The sequence below is a fragment of the Hyla sarda genome, chromosome 6 (assembly GCF_029499605.1).
Source record: "Hyla sarda isolate aHylSar1 chromosome 6, aHylSar1.hap1, whole genome shotgun sequence".
Lineage (NCBI taxonomy): Eukaryota > Metazoa > Chordata > Amphibia > Anura > Hylidae > Hyla > Hyla sarda.
In genome coordinates, this window is record NC_079194.1 from 114,536,224 (window position 1) to 114,557,157 (window position 20,934).

The window sequence follows — 20,934 nt, forward strand, 5'->3', positions numbered from 1 at the left end:
CACTGCTCTCTGTACCTCTCTCTGCAACAGAACGCTGACTTGCATAGGAGGTGAAACGTTGCTTTTCTGTGCAACACACAGTGCTATCTGTCCCTATCTATCTCTCTGCAATGAAAGGCTGAAGTGACAGGGTCATCCTGCCTACCCTTGTTCCCGCCTTCCCAGGATTCCTTGCCCCATGTTTTCACATGTGGATCCGCCATTTTAGATGCCCTGGAGTCTTGACCACACTAAATGGAGTTTAATGAAGTGGTACGCGTGACAGAATCGTGGCGATATTCGCATTCATTGCGAATCGAATTTTTCCTGAAATTCATAACGAATTCAGATTCATCAGATTCAATTTGCTCATCCCTAGTAGTCACTAGTTGACTACACTCGGGTCATTAAAAATAAATGGGGCTCCTTCCTGTCTGACGATTCAGTCCCTCAGAGGCACAAATCGTGACATGAACCTTTTCTTAGGGTGACAATTGATCCATGCTTTTGCTGCTCTCTCTTTACCTCAGCAATTGCACAGTTAATGGCCATTGATGGATCAGAAACAAATCCTCTTGGTTTTCTCAGGATTAACATGTTACTTTTACTTTCTGAATCTTGTAATATTCTTTAGACCATTTACAGCCAGATCTGCATTCAAAATTCAGCTAGCAGAGGCAGAGATTGCATACAACTTCAAACAACCAGAAAGTCAAAATAAGCAGAGTTCTCAATGGTAGATGGTCAGAAGGTCTGGATAGATGCAAGACAGACAAATGGGGCCTGGTAGAAAACCTTTGCACAGTGCACATAAATGAATATGGTCAAGTGCCCTTTTCCCACCCTTGGAACAATCAGTCCACCCTTGGTCCTGGTCACATTGGACATTCTGGTGTCTTTAAATAGTTACGCAGTTAAGTTCAAGCTAAAACCCTACTCTGTTGATCCAGAGGAAGGTAAAGAACCCCCATGAGGTTGATGCCAAAAATTCCTTCCTGACTTCAATATGGTGATCAGAATAAATTCCTGGATCAACGTTCTATCCCCATAAATCTAGTATCCATAACTTTTAATGTTATGTTTTTCCACAAAAAAGTCAGACATCACAATATCATTTGGCAGAGAGTTCCATAGTCTTACTACTTTTACAGTATAGAATTACAGTGAAACCTTCTTATCTCTAGATGTAGAGGATGCCCCCTTTTCATGGTTACTGGCCTAGGTATAAAAAGATCACTCGAAAGATCTCTGTACTTTACATTCATTTGTACTTTGTGATTAAATCGCCCGTAAGGCATCTTTTCTTTAAACTTAATAAACCCAAGCTTGATAACCTGCCTTGGTCCTGTAATCCTCTCATACTATTAATTATTTTTGTAGCCCTCCTCTGCACCCTCTTCAGTTCCGCCATGTCCCTCTTATACACCAAAATTGGACACAATAATCCATATGTAGTCTGACTTATGATTTATACAGAGGCGAAACTATGTCCCTGTCATGAGCCTCTATCCCTCTCCTGATACATCCCATGACTTTATTAGCCTTGGCAGCCACTGCCTGGCACTGGTCCCTTAAGATAAACTTACTTTGGACAGTGGGAAGTCTCCAATAAAATCTATAACCAGACAGTCATGTCCTAGTACCTATATTCCAGTGGTATATCATTAGGCTGTCATATTTAATGGAAGTAGCCATCTGAAGAATGTACGGTGAGGGGAGTACATCACAGCAAATATTAATATGTACTGCTTAGAACATGCACAACTACTATGTGTAATCCATGAGATGTTTTGTAATTGTCCCTTTCACTCCTACATGTATAGAAATGGAAATCTAAGATAGTGTAGTTGAGTGTGGAATGGTGTGGGATGAGGATATTATATATGTTTATTTCTGTGAAGCACAGAACTGCATAGTATGGAGCAATGGAAGAGTCAGAGTGGTCTGAGCCTCCAAGGAATAACGGGGGGCATTTACAAAATTGGACACAATAATCCATATGTAGTCTGACTTATGATTTATACAGAGGCGAAACTATGTCCCTGTCATGAGCCTCTATCCCTCTCCTGATACATCCCATGACTTTATTAGCCTTGGCAGCCACTGCCTGGCACTGGTCCCTTAAGATAAACTTACTTTGGACAGTGGGAAGTCTCCAATAAAATCTATAACCAGACAGTCATGTCCTAGTACCTATATTCCAGTGGTATATCATTAGGCTGTCATATTTAATGGAAGTAGCCATCTGAAGAATGTACGGTGAGGGGAGTACATCACAGCAAATATTAATATGTACTGCTTAGAACATGCACAACTACTATGTGTAATCCATGAGATGTTTTGTAATTGTCCCTTTCACTCCTACATGTATAGAAATGGAAATCTAAGATAGTGTAGTTGAGTGTGGAATGGTGTGGGATGAGGATATTATATATGTTTATTTCTGTGAAGCACAGAACTGCATAGTATGGAGCAATGGAAGAGTCAGAGTGGTCTGAGCCTCCAAGGAATAACGGGGGGCATTTACTAAGATATGTGTGATGTAGTTCATTTTCTAGTTCTTTTTTTTTTTTTTGCATGACTCCAAATTTATTAAATGGTCGCAGGGCATTTGATAAATTTTGTGGTGGATACACATTTTCTGAAATTTCACTCTTCACATACACCAAAAAACTATGCTAAGTCTGGGCTGGTGTCGTTTAGAGACTTTTCAGTGGCTTTCCACCTTTTTTTGCACCTTTTCACAAAAAGTCTCAGTTGATAACTTCATTACCACTGCAGAAGACTAAACTGAACAGCTGTGTAAATTTCAAAATACGCGAAAAATAGCCTTAGGTGCAGCACTGCGTCTAAATAGAGACAAATCTACACATAAAAACAGCTCGAAAGACAATGATAAATGCCCCAATATGTCCCAAGAACTTGCCACCAACCCATAGTTATAATATTGGTGAGCCTGGTTAACACATTGATCAGTCTGTCTGTAGTGCAAAGCTGTAAAATAAAAAGCCCACAGGGGCTTACAGGAAGCATATAGAGACCTTTAAGCAATTCACTATAGGACAGCTTCTGCTACAAAGCATATTCAGGAACAAAATTACTAATTCATTCAGTTGTCCATGGCAGCTGTATGGGCAGAGATGAGAGGTAGCAGTCACTTGTGGGTCCTGGTGCCTGTGGAGCCATTGGCCTCTTTGCTATATAAACAGACACTAGTATAATTATAAACCTGAAGCTCCTGGGCCTGTTACAGATTTTGAATTGGGGTCTAGGGCTATCTCAATGGCACTTGCTTTGTTGCCATTCTGGCAAAAACTGATATGCCCTCATTTGCTTTATCTTTATATTCTAAGTTGTCCGGCTTGTTTATGGGTTAAGGGTGTGGAATTGCCATGTGTCTAATACTCTTTACCTGGCAGAGTGGCTTGTTGATGCCCTTACACTCAGCACTCAGGGCATATTCCCAGTCAGCCTGCCCATAGCTACCCCTTGTTTAAGTGGGCAGATAGGTAGACCCTGCAGTACCCAGCAGAACTGCAGTTCCATCTATATCAGCCCATATATTCTAAATGAATCCTGCAAAGTGGCTTTGGCTCTGCTAGAAGGTATTGCTATCAAAGTTCCTACTGCATATCAGCCTATTGCTAGTTTTATCATTCCATCCTCTGATCCTGCATTAGCCATAGGATCGCCATTGTCTGTTGCACCACTATGCACCTGGTGTCCTGTAGGGCCTGACAGCTTCACACCAAATACCAAGTTTAACCACAAACTGGGTTATTTCCTTCAGATATGGTCTGAGGCCTTGAAGTTTTTAACCCATGCATAAAAAATAAAGCCTTCTTTGTCACCTACTCCAGGGACTCTTCTTAGTGCTTGTGTTTGTACCGCTCAGCCGCTCCTAGTACAAGGTAATGTTTAGCTCAGCCAATGCCCTATGCTTGGAAGCTCTTAACATTCTTACCATTCCATGGCCATGATTAACAGTTCCTTAAACAGGTAAGAATGTATTTAGATAAACATGTAAAATGTACCATTTATGAGGTCTAGATTTCATCAGTGAGGGGCATGGCATTTTCTAGTGCCCTCTAGGTAATCTACATCATGGGATTGGCACCAGTTGTCCCTTCATAGGCTAGAACCACATCATATTGTAAAAATATGGACTGAGGTTGTTGGCTTAGTCATATCATATCTACATCAGGGTTGTAGCTATAGGGGATGCAGAGGTAACTGTTGCACATGGGCCAAACTAGTATCAACTTAAAGTTATGCCTCTGATGCACATCTTTATGGAGGATCAAGCAAAACCATTGCCTATGATGAGTCTAACTCAAGGTGGACAGCTATCTCACATGCCTTCATTACAGCAATGAACAATTTTAGAATTATGCAAAAAACTATTATGGTCCCAGTCCAAAACTGTAACTGGTCCCTCACCTTCCAGATGTCAATTATAACTTTAGCCTTCTTCAGCTAGGTTCACACTGCCACTAAGCATCACTTAAAGGAGTAGTCTGGGGATTACACTTATCCCCTATCCACAGGATAGGGAATAAGAATCTGATTTTGGGATATCTGACTTGCAGTTCCAATCCCTCCTGTCTACAGCTGCAGCTTCACTCATTGCCATGATGACGTCCGGCCCAATCAGAGGGCGTAGAATCCTAGCCAATGGTATACTGCCTTGGCGTCCGCACTGTGCTGGGCTATAAATACCTCAGTTGTTCTATGTATTTTGCCTATGATATTTCTCCTAGCACTAGCTACTTTCCTGGATTTATTATCCTGATCTTTGGTTTTCTGTACTGCGTAACCTTTTGGTTTTGACTATTTGTGATAGTGCTTGTATAAGTTAATATAAGCTGTATATAGCTTCTGATATTCCGTGACCAAGGTAAATGTCCTGGCACACTACTAAGTATATTTTCCATTTTGTACTGTAGATGATTACTGATTTTTTTTCAATCAAGTGTGGATTCTTTGTTGTTTCTTTTTGAACATCCTATTAAAAGTAAATTTTTGGCAATTTTTTTATAGTTCCCTGGACCACCCCTTTAAGGAAACTCCATCACTCAACCTGTTTAGATGACGGGAATTGAGCAGAGAAAAAAATACTGCATGTCCAATTTTTTTCTCTGCTCAACTCGTCTATAATACTAGACACCTGTCAGACCCCATTCAAGTCAATGGGATCTGTTGGGACACGTTGGTGTCCGATTGTGCAAAAGGTTCATTTAATTTTGTTGTTTGGTGCCAAATGTCTCTGAGCAGGACGGAACCCAGTGCCAGTGTGAATGAGCCCTTACTTTGCAGAGGGGCCACAGGTACCCCTCAATTACAAGAACCCAGGGGTAACTGATACCTCTGCAGTCTCTATAGCATTGTATTGTAAGAATTATAAGTGCACAGCATGCCAGAAACTGCAAAACTATTTCTTTAATCAGATGGCAACAAATCATTTCATATGAGGTGGTGACAGTACTGTATAGATAACATGGTCAATGGACATTGGAAGGTGCATTCACACCACGTTTCAGCCATACGGCAGCCAGATTTGGTGGGGAAATTTAAAAACCGGCCTTTGCCGTATACTCATCGGACCCACGCCGCATCCCATTCATTTAAATGAGTCAGATTGTGACTCCAGTCAGCTCATCTTTGTACCGTATCTGTTTTATTGCCGGACTGAAACCCATGGCATACCACGGTTTTCAGTCCGGATACGGTGCAAAAATTAGCTGTCGTTTGACTGAAACATGGTGTGAATGCACCCTAACACAGAGTATCTTGTGACATACTGCACCAAACTTCCTATTTTCACGGGTGAATCCTACTGGTAACAAGAACGAATGGAGCCCACAAATTCCCTGGCAGAGGATTGAACTCTGACTTCATAAGACATATGATTAGGTCTGAGGAGCGAGAAGAATAGAGAGCAGCAATGTGACGAGGGGCTACTATGCAGAACAATTCAGAGTCAGTCAGATGTACTGATGCGGCCTGGACATTTTATTTAACACAGAATTACCCTCCGAATATCTCCTGCTCAGTCTAGCGGACATACTAGTGCTTCATATACAGGGATTCTACATAGTAGTGCTTCATATATTAAAACTAGTCTATAGATAGGGGGAAGGTTTTTCTATTAGCAACTATTCAGATTCCAGCTGTAATTTTATAGTGTAAGGTTAAAAAATAATGCAGTGATGTGACTGGAGAAACTTGGAGGCTGTGGGAATACTGGCTGGGACATGTAGTTACCTATTAGTGATTTACCGAATCTGTCATCAAGTGTGATGTCAGCAGTGACCCTATACACAGATATAATAAAAGTTTATATGGTCACCAGTAATGAAAATCAACTTCACAGAACATTTCACCTTAAATAATACAACTTCCATGTGCTCACAAATTTTCTTCTTTGTTTAAAGTGTAAGGGCTTGTTCACACTAAGGAAATTCAAGGCCTAATCCGCAAGAAATTTTGCCTAGATTCCACCTTGCATCACACTCATATTCGCTGCTGTGTTCAAATGTTCAATCTTCCACCGGAATCCAGTAGTAAAAGATAAGTTGATGGGACTTTTAGTTTTTAATTTTTTTTTACATTTTGTTTGGCTCATAATTATATATTACCATATATATTATGTATAAAGTGTAAAATAAAAGTTATGTTTTAAAAAAAATTCAGCGAGGTATAACAAGTAGACGTATGTACCCGGTTTGGTCACCTAGTCACCGAAAGAGATGGCTTTCTCTCCTTTTACCTAATTTCAAAAATTATCCCTTCTCATCTTTTCCACAATTCATAATATTTTTGCCAGAGGCATATCTCAAAGGGGTACTCCAGTGGAAAACATTTTTTTTTTTTATAAATAAACTGATGCTAGAAAGTTAAACAGAATTGTAAATTACTTCTAATTAAAAATCTTAACCCTTCCAGTACTTATCAGCTGCTGTATGCTACAGAGGCAGTTCTTTTCTTTTTGAATTTCCTTTCTGTCTGACCACAGTGCTCTCTGCTGACACCTCTGTCCATGTCAGGAACTGTCCAGAGCAGGAGAGGTTTGCTATGGGGATTTGCTCCTGCTCTGGACAGTTCCTAACATGGACAGAGGTGTCAGCAGAGAGCACTTTGGTCAGACAGAAAAGACATTCAAAAAGAAAAGAACTTCCTGTGGAGCATACAGCAGCTGATAAGTAGTGGAAGGATTAAGATTTTTAAATAGAAATAATCTACAAATCTCCAGTGGAGTAACTCTTTAACCCCTTAAGGACGCAGGACGTAAATGTACGTCCTGGTGCAGTGGTACTTAACGCACCAGGACGTACATTCATGTCCTGTGCATAACCGCGGGCATCGGAGCGATGCCCGTGTCATGCGCGGCTGATCCCGGCTGCTGATCGCAGCCAGGGACCCGCCAGCAATGGCCGATCTCGCGGGCGTCCGCCATTAACCCCTCAGGTGCCGGGATCAATACAGATCCCGGCATCTGAGGTAGTGCGCGATTTCAATGAATGATCGGATCGCCCGCAGCGCTGCTGCGGGGATCCGATCATTCAGAACGCCGCACGGAGGTCCCCTCACCTTCCTCCTTCCGGCTCCCGGCATCTCCTGCTCTGGTCTGAGATCGAGCAGACGAGAACAGAAGATCGCCGATAACACTGATCTGTTCTATGTCCTATACATAGAACAGATCAGTATTAGCAATCATGGTATTGCTATGAATAGTCCCCTATGGGGACTATTCAAGTGTAAAAAAAAATGTAAAAAAATTTAAAAGTAAAAGTAAAAAAGAAGTGAAAAATCCCCTCCCCCTATAAAAAAAGTAAAATGTCCGTTTTTTCCTATTTTACCCCCAAAAAGCGTAAAAAATTAATTTAATAGACATATTTGGTATCGCCACGTGCGTAAATGTCTGAACTATTAAAATGAAATGTTAATGATCCCGTACGGTGAACGGCGTAAATGTAAAAAAAAAAGTCCAAAATTGCTACTTTTTTAATACATTTTATTTAAAAAAATTATAAAAAAATTTATTAAAAGTTTTTTATATGCAAATGTGGTATCAAAAAAAAGTACAGATCATGGCGCAAAAAAATTAGCCCTCATACCGCCGCTTATACGGAAAAATAAAAAAGTTAGAGGTCATCAAAATAAAGGGATTATAAACGTACTAATTTGGTTAAAAAGTTTGTGATTTTTTTTAAGCGCAACAATAATAGAAAAGTATGTAATAATGGGTATCATTTTAATCGTATTGACCCTCAGAATAAAGAACACATGTCATTTTTACTGTAAATTGTACGGCGTGAAAACGAAACCTTCCAAAATTAGCAAAATTGCGTTTTTCTTTTTAATTTCCCCACAAAAATAGTGTTTTTTGGTTGCGCCATACATTTTATGATATAATGAGCTATGTCATTACAAAGGACAACTGGTCGCGCAAAAAACAAGCCCTCATACTAGTCTGTGGATGAAAACATTAAAGAGTTATGATTTTTAGAAGGCGAGGAGGAAAAAATGAAACCGTAAAAATTAAATTGTCCTTAAGTCCTTAAGGCCAAAATGGGCTGAGTCCTTAAGGGGTTAAAGGTTCTGTGTCTGAATGCAAAATCCTTAACAGAAGTAACAGAGCTCCCATCTACTGTACATGTTATTTGTATGACTGGTGTCTTCTTATGTTGGAGAGGGCTTTGGGACCCCTTAGAAATCAGAGTCCAGGTATCACTGCTTCTTCTTCACCCTATAGCTACAACCTTGATTTCAACCAAGCAGTGTTTTTTGTTGTAAGTTTATGAAGTTCCAAGGTGTATAACATGCAAGTTGGTTGTTGGGGAAGCTGGAAGTCTGCCTGGTCCAGACTGTGCTCCATAGATCAGCAGCATGACCTTACATGACTGAATTATTGGGAGAGGTGAATAAATGACAATAACAAAGAAGCAGAACTTGTTTTGTATATACCGGAAGTAATAATTGTACAGAATCTTAATGAAAGATCCGTAACCTGTTGCAATAATGTTATCGGTTTTCATGATCTCTGCTTGCAAAGAAATTGTATAACTTTTCACTATACATAGAATGGCTGCATAAAAATAATTAAAAGACCAAACAACAAAGGGCAATTCATATACAGTGAAACTGCTCCGAGAGTGAAACCACTTATTTGAGAAGACCACCCCCTTATCCAGACCAGGGATCCTGTGACAGATTTTCAGTCAACCATACATTATGCATAGTGTCCATTTTCTGTGAGAATACCGCCTCCCACAATTTTGTGTGTTCTTCTCAAGGTGACTTTACTGTTTTACATGCCTGCAGCATCAGACTACACAGTGTCTGTAGTCTGTTACCATGGAAACATAAGTCTGCACAGGAGCTGTATAAATAAACTTTTAGGATATTTTTATTATCTGTGTTGCTTTAACTTTTGTTTTAGATGTATTGTCGAAATCAATATAATGTTGCCAAATAATATTTCACACCCATTAAACAAGTAAATAAAAGTATTGTATCTATTTTTTGCAGTGAAAGTTTTGGGTGTAGCAGCTGAGGAGCCAGATCTAATCCACCATGGATGTACAGAGGGAGGGTGTTATCCAGCCACAGGAAACCTTCTCATTGGACGCGCTCAGAGTCTCACTGCCTCCTCTACATGTGGAATGGAAACGTCTCAGGAGTACTGTATTGTCAGCCATCTTTCGGTAGGATTATATATTTACGAACAGATGTAGACAGCACAACCTTTGAAAAAACAACTATATCTGAACAGTAAGAAATTGTCCAAACATTTTAGAGAATATATCTAAGAACCACGCCTTCCCCTTTAAGCTGCTGCAGAAACCATAGCAATCAGCTACAGATTGCTGGGCAATTTAGCAGCAAGTTTTCAATTTCGCTGCAGTGCCTCTACAGTGGAAATTAAGTACTACACTGCGCTTATTGAAATCAATGACCTGTCCATATACCAAGTCCTCCAGATAGTGAGACATTATGTATAGCTACTCTCTGCTTCGGCTAATGGTTAAAGGTTAAGAATATGGTACTTGACGTTGGCTCTTGGCAGCATTTGGTTCCTGCTCCATATACAAAATAATAATAGTTCTGAATTTCTATTAGTAATGGACAAAGATATTGCATGTCTCTGGCCAGTTTAACCTCACTGTCCGCTGACTCATAATTTCCTTCTGAATGCTCTGGTCCATTATCTCCATATGAACACACAAACCTCATTATAGTCCTGTCCTTGAAGACAAATTCTTGGGTTGGCTCTAATCAGTGAGATAATAAAAAAAATGCCAAGGAACAGGGCCAATACCTTATCTGAGAAACTGGCCTCAGAGTCTCATGCCTAACAATATGGCTTTGTTGCTACTGCCGATACCTGAAGACAGTGCATGAGGGAAGTTGTGGGGTCTTTTCTTCACTATGGTTTCTTATAGTTCCACGATGGCTCATAAAAATATTTAGGTTTAAGTGCATGGTGCTTAATATGATATATATATATATATATATATATATATATATATATATATATATATACAGGGCTGCCATCAGAAATTTTGGGGCCCCTTACACAGCTTGTAGACTGGCTCCCCCCCCCCCCCCTTCTCCTCACTGTGGCACACGCAAGATTTTATCTTAGTATCGGGCTTAGAAACATAAAATAATATTGCTACTCCGTATTAATTTTGCAGAATACTGTAAGGAAATAAAAGCCACTATACGCAGGCCAGTATCACTAATAACACCACAATACAAGGGACTATATAATTTTGTCACACCATGATCACTACCATTACCACTGACTAATACTCCTTTATTGTTATTGAATAAAAAACACTATACAAATACCAATATCCCCCATACAGTGACCATACAGAAATAGATACCAGCTGTACACAGGGGCTGCAGACCATATAAGTCCTTATAGTTACATACTCACAGGGACGTCTTCTCTGATCTGAGTCACTCACTTTTCTCTTTCTTCTCCATCTGTCCTGGGTCATCATGAAGATTTCTCCCGATCACAACTCGTCTTCACCGAATCTGCCAGACAAACATTTTAGGATTCTCGCTACAGCAAAGTCCTCAACTCTATACAAACCCCCTATATGTATTACACTGCCCCATATAGTATTAGATCCCTCTGTGCAGCTGTATAGTATTAGGCCCCAACATTGTCCCTATAGATTAGCAGGCCAAAACATTGCCCCCATAGGGTATAATGCCAGAAACATTACCCTAGCAGGTCCAAACATTGCCCCCATAATATATTATGCCCCTCACATTGCCCCATAGTATAGTATGCCTCTTACATTGCCCCCATTGTATATTATGCCCCTCACATTGCCCCATAGTATAGTACGCCTCTTACATTGCCCCCATTGTATATTATGCCCCTCACATTGCCCCATAGTATAGTATGCCTCTTACATTGCCCCCATTGTATATTATGCCCCTCACATTGCCCCATAGTATAGTATGCCTCTTACATTGCCCCCATTGTATATTATGCCCCTCACATTGCCCCATAGTATAGTACGCCTCTTACATTGCCCCCATTGTATATTATGCCCCTCACATTGCCCTTCATTGTTCATTATGCCCCTCATTTTTCCCCCATTGTATATTATCCCCTCATATTGCCCCCATTGTAAATTATCCCCTCATTTTGTCCCCATTGTATATTATCCCCCTGATATTGCTCCCCTTTCTATATTACCCCCTGATATTGCTCCCCTTTCTATATTAACCCCCTGAAATTGCTCCCCAGGGGCTTGGCTTGAAGCCACAGGGCTTCGATGCAAAACTATTTCCTGGGTAGTTTGGTAGGTAGCTAGCCAGTTAGGTAGGTAGGTAGGAAGGAAGACACCCAGGTAGGTATGCAGTTAGGTTGCCAGGTAGTTAGGTAGAGAAATAGCCAGGTAGCCAAATAGGTAGGTTGCTAAGTTGGCAGGTAGTTTGGTAGAAAGATAGCCAGGTAGTTAGTAAGGTATGAAAACAGGTAGGTATAGCCAGGTAGGTAGGTAGATAGATTGCCAGGTAGGTATGAAGACATGTAGGTAGGTAGCTAGGTTGCCAGGTCGGTAGGTAGCCAGTTAGTGTACTAGGTTGCCCAGTAGGTAGGTAGCTAGGTAGAAAGACAGTAAGACAGTTAGGTAGATACGTAGGTGGGAATACACTCAGGTAGGTAGGCAGCAGGTGGTGGAATAAAACTCTCAGAAAGTAGCATGGGTAATACGTAATATGCTGGGAGTTGTAGTTTTGATACAGCTGGAGACACCCTGGTTGGAAAACACTGCTCTTTGTTTGTGAAATACTGAATTGGCTAGAACAGTGTTTCCCAATCAGGGTGCCTCCAGCTGTTGCAAAACTACAACTCCCAGCATGCCCAAAGGCTGTCAAGGCATGCTGGGAGTTGTAGTATTACAACAGCTGGAGGCACACTGGTTGGGAAACACTGGTGTAACATCATGTGTATGCTGAATAGGCTAGGACAGTGTTTCCCAATCAGTGTGCCTCCAGCTGTTGCAAAACTAAAACTCCCAGCATGCCCAAAGGCTGTCAGGGCATGCTGAGAGTTGCAGTTTTACAACAGCTGGAGGCACACTGGTTGGGAAACACTGGTGTAACATGATGTGTATGCTGAATAGGCTAGGACAGTGTTTTCCAACCAGTGTGCCTCCAGATGTTGCAAAACTACAACTCCCAGCATGCCCAAAGGCTGTCAGGGCATGCTGGGAGTTGTAGTTTTGATACAGCTGGAGACACCCTGGTTGGAAAACACTGCTCTTTGTTTGTGAAATACTGAATTGGCTAGAACAGTGTTTCCCAATCAGGGTGCCTCCAGCTGTGGCAAAACTACAACTCTCAGCATACCCTGACAGCCTTTGGGCATGCTGGGAGTTGTAGTTTTGCAACATCTGGAGGCACACTGGTTGGAAAACACTGTCCTAGGCTATTCAGCATACACATCATGTTACACCAGTGTTTCCCAACCAGTGTGCCTCCAGCTGTTGCAAAACTACAACTCCCAGCATGCCCAAAGGCTGTCAGGGCATGCTGAGAGTTAACACTGGAGGCACACTGGTTTAAGATGATGTGTGTGGTTCCTATACATACACTCCCAACCCCCCTCCCGGCGTACAAAAATTAAAAACAACAAAAAAAAAGATACACACCATGTGACGTCATCGGCACCTGCATTGGGGCAGAGGTCATGGCCTGCTCTGAACTGTATACTTGTGTGCATACAGCTCAGAGCGGAAGTCAGGCAGAAGCAGCTGTGCCACTGCATATTTAACCCCTTAAGGACTCAGGGTTTTTCTGTTTTTGCACTTTCGTTTTTTCCTCCTTACCTTTAAAAAATCATAACCCTTTAAATTTTCCACCTAAAAATCCATATTATGGCTTATTTTTTGCGTCGCCAATTCTACTTTGCAGTGACATTAGTCATTTTACCCAAAAATGCACGGTGAAACGGAAAAAAAAATCATTGTGCGACAAAATCGAAAAAAAAAAACGCCATTTTGTACGTTTTGGGGGCTTCCGTTTCTACGCAGTGCATATTTCGGTAAAAATTACACCTTATCATTATTCTGTAGGTCCATACGGTTAAAATGATACCCTACTTATATAGGTTTGATTTTGTCGCACTTCTGGAAAAAATCATAACTACATGCAGGAAAATTTATACGTTTAAAAATGTCATCTTCTGACCCCTATAACTTTTTTATTTTTCCATGTACAGGGCGGTATGAGGACTCATTTTTTGCGCCGTGATCTGAAGATTTTATTGGTATGATTTTTGTTTTGATCTGACTTTTTGATCACTTTTTATTGATTTTTTAATGTTATAAAAAGTTACCAAAATACGCTTTTTTGGACTTTGGAATTTTTTTGCGCGTACGCGATTGACCGTACGGCTTAATTAATTATATATTTTTATAGTTCGGACATTTACGCATGCGGCGATACCACATATGTTTATTTTTATTTTTTTTTACACTGTTTTATTTTTCTCATGGGAAAAGGGGGGTGATTCAAACTTTTATTAGGGAAGGGGTTAAATGACCTTTATTAACACTTTTTTTTTACTTTTTTTTTGCAGTGTTATAGGTCCCATAGGGACCTATAACACTGCACACACTGATCTCTCATCCTGATCACAGGCGTGTATTAACACGCCTGTGATCAGCATTATCGGCGCTTGACTGCTCCTGCCTGGATCTCAGGCACGGAGCAGTCATTCGTCGATCGGACACCGAGGAGGCAGGTAAGAGCCCTCCCGGTGTCCGATCAGCTGTTCGGGACGCCGCGATTTCACCGCGGCGGTCCCGAACAGCCCAACTGAGCAGCCGGGATACTTTCAGTTTCACTTTAGAAGCGGCGGTCAGCTTTGACCACCGCTTCTAAAGGGTTAATACCGCACATCGCCGCGATCGGCGATGTGTGGTATTAGCCGCGGGTCCCGGCCGTTGATTAGCGCCGGGACCCACGCGATATGATGCGGGATCGCGGCGCGATCCTGCTTCATATCGCGGGAGCCGGCGCAGGACGTAAATATACGTCCTGCGTCGTTAAGGGGTTAAAGAGGCAGTGAAGAATTGTGTGTTTCCGGAGGTATGTGCTGCATTCTGACTGATTGGGTGACTACATACGGTCAGCCAATCAATCAGCATGCAGTGTACAGTGGCGGGCCCCCAGTGGTCAGTGAGTGACAGACACTCACTGAAAAGCAAAAAAAAAAAAAAAAGAAGAAAGACAGGGCCAGCCGGGCCTCCCTGAAGCTCCGGGCCCCTTACAGGAATATGGGCTGTACCCCCCTGTATATATATATATATATATATATATATATATATTCCACAGTGGGGCAAAAAAGTATTTAGTCAGCCACCAATTGTGCAAGTTCTCCCAATTAAAAAGATGAGAGAGGCCTGTAATTTTCATCATAGGTATACCTCAACTATGAGAGACATAATGAGAAAAAAAAATCCATAAAAATGATTATGGTGGAAAATAAGTATTTGGTCCCCTACAAACAAGCAAGATTTCTGGCTCTCACAGACCTGTAACTTCTCCTCTGTCCTCCACTCATTACCTGTATTAATGGCACCTGTTTGAACTTGTTATCAGTATAAAAGACACTTGTCCACAACCTCAAACAGTCACATTCCAAACTCTACTATGGCCAAGACCAAAGAGCTGTCAAAGGACACCAGAAACAAAATTGTAGACCTGCACCAGGCTGGGAAGACTGAATCTGCAATAGGCAAGCAGCTTGGTGTGAAGAAATCAACTGTGGGACCAATTATTAGAAAATGGAAGACATACAAGACCACTGATAATCTCCCTTGATCTGGGGCTCCATGCAAGATCTCACCCAGTGGTGTCAAAATGATCACAAGAACGGTGAGCAAAGATCCCAGAACCACACGGGGGGGGGGGGTTCCTAGTGAATGACCTGCAGAGAGCTGGGACCAAAGTAACAAAGGCTACCATCAGTAACTCACTACGCCGCCAGGGATTCAAATCATGCAGTTCCAGACGTGTCCCCCTGCTTAAGCCAGTACATGTCCGAGCCTGTCTGAAGTTTACTAGAGAGCATTTAGATGATCCAGAAGAGGATTGGGAGAATGTCATATGGTCAGATGAAACCAAAGTTGAACTTTTTGGTAAAAACGTAACTCGTCGTGTTTGGAGGAGAAAGAATGCTGAGTTGCATGGAGGAATGGGCCAAAATACCAGCAACAGTGTGTGAAAACCTTATGAAGGAAGACTTATAGAACACGTTTGACCTCTGTCGTTGCCAATAAAGGGTATATAACAAAGTAATGAGATTAACTTTTCTTATTGACCAAATAATTATTTTCCACCAAAATTTGCAAATAAATTCTTTAAAAATCAGACAATGTGATTTTATGGATTTTTTTTCTCATTATGTCTCTCATAGTTGAGGTATACCTATGATGAAACTTACAGGCCTCTCTTATTTTTTTAAGTGGGAGAACTTGCACAATTGGTGGCTGACTAAATAATCTTAAAAAAAAATTAAGGATGGAAAGCTCTTTAAAGGGGTACTCCTCTGCTCAGTGTTTGAAACAAACTGTTCCAAGCGCTGGAGCCGGGAGCTTGGGATTTCATAGCCCCGCCCCCTCATGATGTCACACCCCACCCCCCTCAATGCAAGTCTATGCCTCCCTGAGGGGGTGGGGTGTAATGTCATGAGGGGGCAGGGCTATGATGTCACATGCTCCCGGCGCCGACTCCAGCATTCGGAACAGTTGGTTCCAAACACTGAGCAGCAGAATACCCCTTTAAACGGATCATATAGAATTAGAAAAACATTGCATCTTTATTTGAAAAACAGTGCCAGACATGTTTATGGATTGTGTGTGGTTTAAAGTTGGACTGACAGGTCCTCCAGGTGGTGTGGGCTCTAATAGGATAATGGGGTCCTATCAAAACACTGGGCAGGGGGTCCATCAATATGGACATTCTCAATGTTTGGGGTTTTCAAAATGGCCTATTAAATCTTAAGCAAGATGCGATCAGTTAGGGCAATGATGTAGCAGAATTTATAACATGTTTAACCCCTTAACTACCACGGACGTAAATGTACGTCCTGGTTTGGCGGTACTTCGCGCACCAGGACATACATTTACGTCCTGTGTATGACCGCGAGCATCGGAGCGGTGCTCGCGTCATACACGGCAGGTTCCGGCTGCTATCAACAGCCGGGGACACGCCGGTAATGGCTGACATCTGCGATCGCGCAGATGTCCAACATTATCCCCTCAGATGCCGTGATCAGTACAGATCACGGCATCTGCGGCAATGCGCATGTTAAAATAGAGGATCGGATCGCCCGCAGCGCTGCCGCGGTGATCCGATCATCTGTAATGGCGGACGGAGGTCCCCTCACCTGCCTCCGTCCGTCTCCCGGTGTCTCCTGCTCTGGTCTGAGATAGAGCAGACCAGAGCAGAAGATCACCGATAATACTCATCAGTGCTGTGTCCTATGCATAGCACTAAACAGTATTAGCAATCAAATGATTGCTATAGATAGTCCCCTATGGGGACATAAAAAGTGTAAAAGATAAAGTTGAAAAATGTAAAAAAAAAAAATGTAAAAAAAAGTGAAAAATCCCCTCCCCCAATAAAAATGAAAATTGTCAATTTTTCCCATATTTGGTATGGTCGCGTGCGTAAATGTCAGAACTATCAAAATATAATGTTAATGATCCCGTACGATGAACGGCGTAAATGTAAAAAATTAAAAAGTCCAAAAATGCAGCTATTTTATCACATTTTATTCCTAAAAAAATTAATAAAAAATTTTCTAAAAGTTTTATATATGCAAATGTGGTATCGATAAAAATTACAGATAACAGCGCAAAAAATTGCCCTCATACCTCCCTATATACGGAAAAATGAAAAAGTTATAGGTGGTCAAACTACCGTAGGGTGATTTTAGATTACTGATTTTGTACAAAAAGTTTTAGATTTTTTTTAAGCGGTACAAAAATATAAAAGTATCTAGCCATGGGTATCATTTTAATCGTATTGACCCACAGAATAAAGAACACACCTCATTTTTACCGTAAAATGTACAGTGTGAAATTTAAATTTCCTCCCTAAAAAATAATTTTATGGTAAAATGAGGGGTTTCATTACAAAGTACAATCTGACATGCAAAAAACAAGCCCTTATATGGGTCTGTAGATGGAAATATAAAAGAGTTATGGATTTTAGAAGCCAAGGAGGAAAAAACAAAAACACAAAAATAAAATTGGCCTGGTCCTTAAGGTCAAAATGGGCTTGGTCCTTAAGGGGTTAAAAAATATTGGCAGGGGTGTGCTGAGAGTTGTAGTTTCACCAAATCTCAAAAGTCAAAGGTTGCAGATTACCAATTACATTAAATTATTATTACAGGAGTCAGAGAAGTGCTTCATCTGTGACTCCTATATCCCAAACCAGAGGGGGAGCCACAGAATTCAAAATGTGATTTACCTGACGGGACAAGATGGAGACAAGACATGGTGGCAGTCGGAAAATGGTGAGGAATTGAAAGATCCTAATGCTGGTCCTGCCAAAGCTTAACATTCATTGAGTGCTTGTGTATGTTCTTCTATTTGTAGTATGTACAGTATTTCTCTTGATATAGCAGCAGTTTTTACTTTAGAGTTGTTCCTCCCACTGTAACTGGAGACAGTGGGGGAGATTTATCAAAACTTGTGCAGAGTAAAAGTTGACCAGTTGCCCATAGCAACCAATCAGATCGCTTCTTTCACTTTCTAGAGGCATTTTCAAAAATGAAAGAAAAGATTTGATTTGTTGCTATGGGCAACTGATCAACGTTTCCTCTGCAGAAGTTTTGATAAGCAAAGTCAGCCATTTTGGAATGATGAAGCTGGATCTTTTGGCCACCCAGTCATCACAGGATACAAGGAGGTGTACAGGCTTGGATTGTCCCAAAGCGGAACAGGTGGATCTCCTTATGGGCAACTGAATAGTGCCAAGACATGTCTCTGTATTTTGCTGCCATTTGCACAAAATTGTGGTGCTTTTGATGTGTCCTGAAGGTTTAAAGGAGATCTGTAGTGGTCTGAACTTTATAAGTTTTAGATCGTGGGGGGTCCGAGCACTGGGGCCCCCCGGGATCTCCTGTACGGGGCCGCAGCAATGTACAGGAAAGGGGGCGTTCCGTCCCCGCATGACGCGGCAGCCGGCACGCCCCTCCATGTATCTCTATGGGATTCAAGGAGGGGCTGCCGCGTCATGCAGAGACGGAACGCCCCCTTTCCTGTACATTGCCGCGGCCCCATACAGGAGATCGTGGGGGGACCCCAGCGCTCGGACCCCCCCGGGATCTAAAACTTATTAGGGGATAAAGTTCAGAGCGCTACAGATCTCCTTTAAAAAGGGAAAACAGTTGATATTTGCATGTAACTTCAGGGTGGGCCTCTTGAGCCAGTTGTACTGGTCAGCTGTAGGTACCCAAGCGTAATGGTGCAGGTGTACCGCCAGTATCTGTGGCTTGAGGATTGTAAAGGTGGCAGCCGTACCAAGTCCTTGGTGCATATAGTATTACAAATGGCACTTGGGAACTGGGGAAAGGAGGATGTTACAGAGTTAGTATCAGGGCCCAGAAGCATCAACATAAAGGGGTACTCTGTTCCTAGACATCTTATCCCCTATGCAAAGGATAGGGGATAAGATGTCTGATCGCAGGGGGTCCCGCTACTGGGACCCCCACAATCTTGGCTGTGGCACGCCATTCCCCCTCAATGCAAGTCTCATAGACTTGCATTGAGGGTGTGTGGACGTGACATCACGAGCTTCCAGCGTTGCACCCGATGCTCTAAAGGAACGCCGGGTGCCGGGAGATCACGGGGGTTCCACTGGATAGGCGATAAGATGTCTAGGGGTGGAGTACCCCTTTAACCTCTATACCTTGAAGCTCCTGGGCCCCAATGCAATATCTAAAACACAGGACCCTGAACTATAACTGGTCATTTCAAATACTTGTGCCTTATGGTTAGAGACCTTTGGGGCCACTGTAGGTGAACATATGCAGCCCCTGTGCACAAATATATCTCTGCTCACTTTCTCCTCACAAGAGATTTATCAAAACCTGTGCAGAGAAAAATTGACCAGTTAAAAAAATTCCATAATCTTTTAAAAGAGCCTTTGAAAAATGAAAGAAGCGATCTGGTTGCTATAGGTAACTGGTCAACGTTTCCTCTGTACAAGTTTTGATCAATCTCCCCCTCTGTATCTTTGCATACTTGGATTAGTGTGCAATGAGATGGCACACCCAGATTATAAGAATGACACCCCCTTAGTAGCTACCAAAGAAAACATCTTTCAACATTTCAGGAAAGGTTACGACATTATTTGAGTAGATTTACACGTGGCAGATTTTGCTGCACAAATCAATGTGACTGCGACTTATATAACTAATCTGCCATGTGTGAATCCAACATTCAAATCCTGTATATGATTTTGGGTTATTTTTTGGCAAAATGTTGTACCAAATGTTATGAGGTGGTAATTGCATGGTAGCTCTAGCTATGAGAAATGCTGGCTTGGTTTTGGCCTTATAGTTCCACAGCTGTTGGGAAGACAATTGCCGTCTGTGCTTCTCCCCAGCTTTCTCCAGTTCTCCTTCAACCAACATTAGCCATGTGAATGCTGGAAAATCCAGCGTGACCCAGACATCACTTAGTATTGTTACATATTGGCCTTAATTGCACTAAATCTCCCTATTAAAAGCTCATTTGCATATATTTACATATCGTTAAACAGTTGCCAGCACAGAAGCACAACACACACAAATAGGATTGAGGGCTGAATGAATCACGGTGAGCAGGCGGCCCGCAGTCCACTGGCCCTCAGCCACAGTTCTTACCATTTCAGTCACTTGTAATTCATACAAAGAATAGATCCTGGGGCCAGAACGATCGTAAATTACACAAAGGCAAATCTGGGGCCATTAAAGTGATACTCCACTTCCAAAATTTTATTCAGTAGTTTTTTAGTTATAGTTGTTACTTGCACAGCTGGGTTCCAACTAGTATGACTTTCAGTACAGCTCCTACACAGGTCCTCGTTAATCATTGGCAGTCCATTTTATTATGTCTGTCCTGGTAGAAGTGTAGTGTTGCAGGTAAAGATTTGCCACCTCGGACCTAGGCCATCTAGGTAGAGGCAATTTTGGTTTCCCAAAAATAAATATAATTAGGCTGAATGTAATTTCTACCAATCTGACAGAAAATGATGAATTAAGGACTTGTGTTTACCAAAGATTTAAGGTTGTATTGTTCCTGTTTCTAGGGATGGAGGCAGTGAGTATACGGATGGACCTAGAAGCGGAATTTCACTTTACTCATCTCATTATGAAATTTAAGGTAAATGTATCAATTCTCTTCTCCTGGACCATGACAT

General features: G+C 41.7%; 1 protein-coding gene across 3 annotated transcripts in view; it reads left to right on the plus strand.

Moving 5' to 3' along the window:
* LOC130275986 (laminin subunit beta-2-like) overlaps positions 1-20,934 on the plus strand; it is a 133,965-nt gene that overhangs the window by 57,149 nt on the left and 55,882 nt on the right. For all 3 annotated transcript variants that reach the window (XM_056524748.1, XM_056524750.1, XM_056524749.1), the window contains exons 3-5: positions 9,511-9,686; positions 17,920-18,043; positions 20,824-20,897. In XM_056524748.1, coding sequence (XP_056380723.1) covers positions 9,511-9,686; positions 17,920-18,043; positions 20,824-20,897 — 374 coding nt within the window. The remainder of the gene's footprint in view (positions 1-9,510; positions 9,687-17,919; positions 18,044-20,823; positions 20,898-20,934) is intronic.